Below are 8,242 nucleotides of genomic sequence, written 5' to 3'. Positions count from 1 at the left end.
TCACTTGAACCTGGGAGGCGGAGGTTGCAGTGAGCCAAGATCCGGCCATTGCACTCCAGCTGGGGCAACAAGAGCTAAATTCTGTCTCAAAAAAAAAAAAAAATCAAAATAATTAGCCAGGTGTTGTAGCATTGTAGCCCCAGTTAACCAGGAGGCTGAGGTGGGAGGAATGCTTGAGCCCAAGACATCGAGGCTGCAGTCTAGCCTGGGCAACAGAGCGAGACCTGTCTCAAAAATAAATAAATAAAAATTTAAAAAAGAACCGAATTTACTCTTCAACGTTATTAACTATGACATCCTAGGCTCTTGACCCAGTATGTCCTTCTGCCTACATGACTGTGTGTCTGCCTTTTTCATATTTTTTAATCCACCCCTTAGGCACACATGCTATCACAAGCTACCATAACCCTTCCTTTTCGGAAACTGGAAAGAAAGGAGTTCTGAGAACGGGGCTGGGAGTGGTGGCTCACGCCTGTAATCCCAGCACTTTGGGAGGCCTGAGGTCAGGAGTTCCAGACCAGCCTGATCAGCATGGAGAAACCCCATCTCTAATAAAAATACAAAATCAGTCAGGCATGTTGGTGGATGCCTGTAATTCCAGCTACTCGGGAGGCTGAGGCGGGAGAATCTCTTGAACCCGGGTGGCAGAGGTTGCGGTGAGCTGAGATCACACTACTGCACTGCAGCCTGGGCAACAAGAGCAAAACTCCGCCTGAAAAAAAAAAAACTCAGACCAGGCCAGGTGCGGTGCCTCATACCTGTAATCCCAGTATTTTGGGAGGCTGAGGCGGGCGGATCACAAGGTCAGGAGTTCAAGACCAGCCTGGCCAATATGGTGAAACCCTATCTCTACTAAAATTACAAAAATTAGCCTGCCATGGTGGCAACTGTCTGTAGTCCCAGCTACTCAGGAGGCTGGGGCAGGAAAATCACTTGAACCGGGAGGCCAAGACTGCAGTGAGCCAAGATCACACCATTGCACTCCAGCCTGGGCAACAGAGCAAGACCCTGTCTCAAAAAAAAAAAGAATCAGACCACTTCCACCTGGCTCTTGAATTACATTGAAGTTACCTCTGCGGCACATCTTGCCCAAACCAATAAAAGAAAGAAGTTTGGATGATGAGGGAGCTGGGAATGGGCACCAAGACTGGGCCTACTGCTGGTGGCCACCTGAGTGGATCAGCGCCACAGGACTTCTGTCTTCCCTGAGCTATAATGAGACTGGCTGTGGGGGTTAGCCACAGAACTGCTGACCTGGAGGTGACCATATTTGCTTCTGTTACCACACACATTCACCCTGACCCCATGCCCACTCACTGTAGCTTCCTGTCCCAGCCGTGGCTTCAGCCAGGACTTGACCCCATCCAGAGTGAGGTTGACCCCAACGAGGCCAAGTTTTCCACGACGTTTGATCAGCTGGTCTGGCTTGACTACCAAGTTCTGGAACGAGAGCGGTTTGTATTTAGAGTGAGGAAGAATTAGATAAAGGGTAGTATTTTGGAGATCCAAATAGAGGACAGCAGGGATTGACTTCCCATTCACTCTGCTCCAAAGCCAGCCCCACCCATCCTTCAGGGTCAACTCTTGGATGCTTCCCCCACCTATCCTAGCCAATACCTTGCTTTTGACAACCAGGTATCTAGAGGCATTCATGCCCAGATGGAGCCTGGCACAGAGGAGGCGCTCAGCAAATACCTGCTGAGTAAGTGATTCCCTACCCTCCCTATGTGACACATTGGCTTCTTCATTCAACAGTAAGCCCCTCAGAATATGAACCAGAACCCGTGTTCCAAAGAGGAAAACAGAGAGACAGAGCCTTGGGGCAGCAAGGAACCTTAGAGATCATCTGGTCAACCCCATTCCTGTGCTTGAACCCCATCTACAACAGGCCCAAGTAGCAACCCTAACCATTCCTCATACATCTCCAGGGCCAGGAAACTCCCTCCATCCCTTTGTGGTAAGCTGTCTCCTAATGGGAAGAAACCCCACCACTAGTCCTAGGCTTGCTCTCTGGGCCCTGCCAAGGAAATCTAAGAGCTTTCGAACAATGGCCCTGCAGAGATCTCAAGAAGGAGCCTCTATTCCATGCTGACCCTCCAGGGTCAGGGCCATTCTTCACAAAGTACAAGGTCACTCTTCCTAACTGCCTTGATACATTCCTGATATAGTCCACTTAGGGGAGGAGAGGACACATACCTACTTTTTACTGAGCACCTACCATGTGCCAGGCACCAAGCACGCTAAATGCGTCTTGCTAATCCTTACAGCTCAGAGTGAGCATTATCCCATTGGAGAGATGGGGAATCTAAAACTCAAAGAGGTGAAATGGCTTGCCCCAGGCCACATGGTTAATAGACACAGCTGTGATTTAGACACCAGTTTGTCCAGTTTCAAGCCCATGGCAGGGTATACCATGCTGGGGTACCTCAACATGCAGGGCTCAGCATGAACACAAACCCTGCTCAGCCCATGGCATGCTTCCCACAGCTGCTGCCCGCAGCCTCCAACCCCGTGACCCCATCCGCATCTGCAACAAACCAATGGCTTTCTCTTCCTCAGACCCCGGGCCATTCGTGGAGGCAGGGCTCACCTGGCTGAGCAGCCAGGGGTGGTCCTGCAGCAGGCGGGCCCAGTCTGTGTCAGGAGTGGCCCGAGCATACTTGAACCGATTCTGGATGGCTGAGGTGGTGCAGATGAACTTGTAAAGGAGTTCTTTGCCCGTCTGCTCTGAAATTGCCTTGGCCGACATGGCTGCAGAGGGACCTGCTCTACCTGTCTGGGAGAGAGGAGCTGGTCAGAAGGGGGCAGGCAGGTGGAGGCACTATCTTCCCCAGCAGGGCAGACCCACTTCCAGTTGCCCCCAGACAATAAAACCAGATCTCAGCGTTTCTCAAGAGGAAGGAAAGAAGGCTGTCCCAGCAGGAGGGATGGAAGAGAGATATCAAGCAGCACTTTTGCCAGCAGAGGAAGAAGATCCAGAGACAATGGGTGAGGGAAGATAGAGAAAAACAAAGGTGCCATTTGCCCTGGGACTCTTGCCTCACCCTGCCCCATTCCCTCTAGGCAAACTAGCTAACCCACAACCACACTCATCCTGGAGCAAAAGGCAGCTGGCTAGGAGGCCAGAAATACCAGTGCTTTGACCCAAATCTGAGTGCTGGTCCCATTTGAGGTGGGTAGAGACATTGAAACACCTTTCTGTTCTCTGACCAGTTCAGAATACGGCTGGAATTGCAAAAGGCTAGCCTTTCTCTCCCTACAGGTTTCATCTCCCCCACACCCAGATTTACCCTTACACATACCTTTACACACCACCAGGCCAATGGCCAAGCCAGCAAGTTTACTTAGCCTCAAACAGCGTCACACCCCCAGGTCTTGGTTAGGAGGGGAGTAGGGGAGGGGTGAGGATCATCACAAAGCTCTTTTCTCCCGGACACTAGCCTCCCAACTCTGAGTATGGGGCAGATACAGGGCAGGGAAAATGACCTTTAGTACATCCCACCCGCCCCACTGAGTCATCCAGCTACTAATTTAGAGCAAAACTCACTAAGCAAAACAGAGGCCTCTCTGGGGACCACTCTGTAGTGGTCACTTCTAACTGAGCCAGACTGAGAGGAGGAGGAGGAAGAGGCAGAAATTATCCTCCATCACATGTATAAGGAAACTCATTTTGGAGTTCGAGGCTACAGTGAGCTATGATTGTACTGCTGCACTGTAGCCTGGGTGTCAGAGCAAGACCTCGTGTCTAAAAAAAGATAAAAAGGGCCGGGCGCGGTGGCTCAAGCCTGTAATCCCAGCACTTTGGGAGGCCGAGACGGGCGGATCACGAGGTCAGGAGATCGAGACCATCCTGGCTAATACGGTGAAACCCCGTCTCTACTAAAAAAATAAAAAAAACAAAAAACTAGCCGGGCGAGGTGGCGGGCGCCTGTAGTCCCAGCTACTCGGGAGGCTGAGGCAGGAGAATGGCGTAAACCTGGGAGGCGGAGCTTGCAGTGAGCTGAGATCCGGCCACTGCACTCCAGCCTGGGTGGCAGAGCAAGACTCCGTCTCAAAAAAAAAAGATAAAAAGAAACTCATCTCATATGAGCTCTGGGAGGTACACTGAGATTTACAACCCCATCTCTGAGATGGGGAATAAAATCTCAGAGGGGTTAGGATAACTTGCCCAAGAAGCCCACCTAATAATAAGCAAGGTTGTGACACAAGACTCAAACCCAAACCCTCTTACACCTAGGTCCCCAGAAAAATCCACACCAGCCCGAGAAAAGACCATTTTTCCAAGAGCCAGGCCCATGTGTCCTTTTCACTTCAAAGAGTCTATGACAAGAATTTCGTCATCTCCCCTCCCCACCACTCTGTCCTGATACATCCATTCTCCTGTGGGCAACTCAAGGAGTGAGCTGGGGAGGGGAATGGAGGGAGGCGGATATGGGAATTCAGGCCAAGAGCTTGACTGGATCAGGAAAAGTCACTGCCGACTCCCCCACCAAGGCCCAGAAGCAAAGCTGTTGAATTTGCTGGGGGAGAAAAAAGTCAAGTACAAATAAAGGAGGGCAGAGTAAAGGAGCCGGCTGGTTTAAACATGCTGGAAGCTGGGTCTCCATTCCCAGTTCAGAGAAGGCCAACATTGCAGGGGCCACGTGGCGCCCCCTCCCAATCAGCCAGGCTGGTGGGGCTTCAGGTTCTAATCCTGGCTTGGCTGCCTCTGTCAGCCTCCCAGTTAGTATCCAGCATGGCACAATGGGTGTATTCAGTCTGGTATCTGAATAAATTGGGGTAGCTGGGAAGGGGCTCAAAGATGTTCCCTTTTCTGGCCTTCCCCTGGAATTACTTGAGATTCCTTCTCAATATAAGTTTCCAGAGACACCCGGACCAGCCCCACTGCCCCACGGTCCTCCACCCCCCACCCACTGCTCCATTTCCCAATCTTCTTGACTCAGACCAGAAAAACTGGTCCTGAAATGGAATGGGTACACCCCCCACCCCTCTTCCAAAGAGAGTGCAGCCCAGGGCAGATCAAGGCACACTCAGAGAGGAGGGGGCAGTGGCGGACCATCCTCAGCAATTCAGACTCCTTCCATAACTCCAGGGGAAAGGAAGTCCCTGGGCAATGCCTCTCTAGAAGAAAAAAGTCTGAGACTCCCAGTAAAACAGTCCCCTGAAGCTGGCATCTCCAAAACAGACAAAAGACCCAACTTTGGAAAGGACAAGGGAGAGAAAACAGACCCCTGCAGCTGAGAAATCAGTTTTCTTGAGACCCAGATCAAATTTCCGGTCCAAGAGTCCATCTCCATAGGGTCTTTGGAAGGAGGATAGGAGAGAAGATACAAGGGGATGATACAGGATAGAAAACAACATTTGCCAGTTTACCAAAACAAGAGATTTGCCACTAGAGCATTCTGGCTTAGAGAGGGTAGGTTGAAACAAGGAATATATACAACATAATAAAAAATGGTCTCTGCAAATTCACCAATACAGAGAAGGCAAATGGCTCACAAACCCAGGGAGTGGACTCAGCAGAGATAAATCGCAACTTTAATGGTTCAGTGAGGTCTTTTTTTTTTTTTTTTGAGAAGGAGTCTCGCTATGTAGCCCAGGATGGAGTGCAGTGGAGTGATCTCGGCTCACTGCAACCTCAGCCTCCCAGGTTCAAGTGATTCTCATCTCAGCCTCCTGAGTAGCTGGGATTACAGATGCATGCCACCACGCCCAGCTAATTTTTTTGTATTTTTAGTAGAGTCAGAGTTTCACCACATTGGTCAGGCTGGTCTCGAACTCCTGACCTCGTGATCCACCCACCTCAGCCTCCCAAAGTGCTGGGATTACAGGCATAAGCCACCGTGCCCAGCCTTCAGTGAGGTCTTAAAGTCTCTCTAAGGCAGTGGCTCTTAATCTCTTTGAGTTCTCAGACTCTTGAGACTGAAGAAAACCCCAGAAAAATGTACACAAATCCAACTGTGCATATCGTTTCAAGGTGCTCACCTGTGACAATGATCCAATGGCCCACAGACTGACCACCAGTTAAGAACATTTGCGGCTGGGCGTGGTGGCTCACGCCTGTAATCCCAGCACTTCTGGAGGCCCAGGAGGGCAAATCACGAGGTCAGGAGTTTGAGAACAGCCTGGCCGATATGGTGAAACCCTGTTTCTACTACAAATACAAAAATTAGCCGGGCATGGTGGTGCATGCCTGTAGTCCCAGCTACTGGGGAAGCTGAGGCAGGAGAATCGCTTGAACCCAGGAGGCAGAGGTTGCAGTGAGCTGAGATCTACTGCTGCACTCTCCAGCCTGGGCAACAAAGCAAGACTCCATCTCAAAAAAAAAAAAAAAGAATATTTGCTCTAGTGGAATGAGCAAATACCTACAAATACCTATCTGGGTTTGGGAACTTCCCCCCCAACATCTTAGTCTGCCTCCACAGTAGCTGAATGTGCTGTCAAACTAGTGACAGATGATTGGGCTGAGCTTGGACTCCAGGAACTGTTACTTGGTAACAGCTAAATGTGTAAACCACTTGGGGGAAATCATGCCAAGGAACATGAAAACACACACATACACATATTCTCTAAGGGTGGGGCCTTCTGAGCTGAATGGGGTCTTTTCTGCAGACGGGTGAGTGACCCAGAATTGAGTTCACTTTTAACAAACACTGAGAGAAGCAGCCCACACAGGAGGCTGAATGAAAGAGGGCTGTTCCCCAGGACACACCCCTGGGACACAGCCAGTGGAAGGGAATCACTGGGGATGCTACTTAGGGTGCCTCCGGGAAAGACAAAAACACTCATTTGAAGGTTAGTATCTGCAGGATTGGGATTTGTTTATTTATCTATTTACTGAGAAGACAGGCAATCCCTGGAAGATATTCTAAAGAGGCAGAATTCTGTCAGTGCCTCCTACTGCGGCAGACATAGTGTCAGAACGGGGATGGAGCCATCAGCTGCCCAGTGTCTGAGGGCTCTTCCCACTACCACCTCGCAAGCTGTTTAGGAAGGTTTCTAAAAGGTGAAAATCACCCCTTTGGGCAACTGGGACCTACCAGCTGTCCCTCACCCCACATTTTAGTTCAGCTGAGCCAGCTGAAAACACAGCAAAGTTAAGGGTGGAGAGGAGTAGGTGCTGACCAAACTGTGCTGTGCACTTTTCCTTGTCATCTCTTCCAAAATCCTCTTCCCAGGAAGACCTCCACGGACCCCGTAACGGCAGAACTCCTTGGCACTGCACGGTATCTGCCAAGGTTGGAGAGGGCGGCAGGTGGTGGGACTGGCCCGTTGCCCGGCTCGACAGGAGGGCGGCGGCAGCAACCTCCAGCCCCCTAAGGTCCTTTCCCCGGCCAGGCTTGGCCTCAGCTCAGGGGTGGGGTGGTACCCCGGCCATCTGTCGCTTAGGGGCTGGACTCGACGGCACCTCCAGTGCGAGGAGGGTCCTTTCTGCGAGATTCCAGTCCTAGCCGCGAGGCGAGACGAGACGAGACGAGACGAGACGAGACGAGGCCTCGGGCACCCTGGCCCCGCGTTGCCCGCCCCGGAGGTGCTCCCAGCTCGTTCCCTCCACTTGGGCGTGGAGCTCAATTCTGTCCCCACAGAACCAAGGGAAGGGCCTGAGCCCGGCCAGTGAGGGATCGGAGTGGGACCAGTCGCCACCGCTTTCTCTACTTCCCGTCCCGGCATCCGATGGGGGAACCCGGATGGGGCCAAAAGGCGGCCCGATGAGCCCGAGGAGCCTCAATAGCTGTGCCCGGGAGGGGTGAGGCGCGCCAGAAGGGGGCCCATGCAATGTGGGAGAGGGAGGAGAAGCACGGACGGCTGCAAGCCCCGCGCAAACTGCCAGGAACTGGAATATGTCTGTACCGCGCGGGGGGAGGGGAGGGGCGTCGACACGCGGCCACCGGCCGGGACCCCGGGCGAAGGCTAACCTAAAGCTAAGACCCTCAGAACTTCCAAGCAGGTGTAGGGAGGGCGCGTGGGCACCGAGCCCGCGTCGGAGAAGGCGGTTCCGGGTTGGGGAAGGGAGGCAGGAAGCTCCTAGGGCGAGCGGGCTCCAGCCAGCGAACACAGCCTCCCATGCTCACCTCTGCGAAAGTCCGTACGCGGCACTTCCTCCACGCGCCCGACGAACCCCGCAAAATCCGGAGCGCTCCAACAGCCGGTACCTTCCCGGGATCCGGCTTTTGTCCCGGCCCAGCCGGGCTTCTCCCCGCCCCCATCGGCTCACGGCGACAGCGGCCCCGCGATTGGCCAC

General features: G+C 52.6%; 1 protein-coding gene across 1 annotated transcript in view; it reads right to left on the bottom strand.

Annotated features, from left to right (window-relative positions):
• The window catches only part of ACLY (ATP citrate lyase), a 59,952-nt gene extending 51,710 nt beyond the window's left edge, over window positions 1-8,242 (bottom strand). Inside the window, exons 1-3 of the mRNA XM_011929940.1 lie at window positions 8,073-8,242; window positions 2,591-2,776; window positions 1,318-1,440 (exon numbers count right to left, since the gene is read on the bottom strand). Of these exons, the coding sequence (XP_011785330.1) occupies window positions 1,318-1,440; window positions 2,591-2,776; window positions 8,073-8,207 (444 nt within the window). The 5' untranslated portion in view covers window positions 8,208-8,242. The remainder of the gene's footprint in view (window positions 1-1,317; window positions 1,441-2,590; window positions 2,777-8,072) is intronic.

Source organism: Colobus angolensis, unplaced genomic scaffold (assembly GCF_000951035.1).
Source record: "Colobus angolensis palliatus isolate OR3802 unplaced genomic scaffold, Cang.pa_1.0 Scaffold83, whole genome shotgun sequence".
NCBI lineage: Eukaryota > Metazoa > Chordata > Mammalia > Primates > Cercopithecidae > Colobus > Colobus angolensis.
Note: the sequence above shows the minus strand (reverse complement) of the source record. Positions and strands in the feature narration are given on the sequence as shown.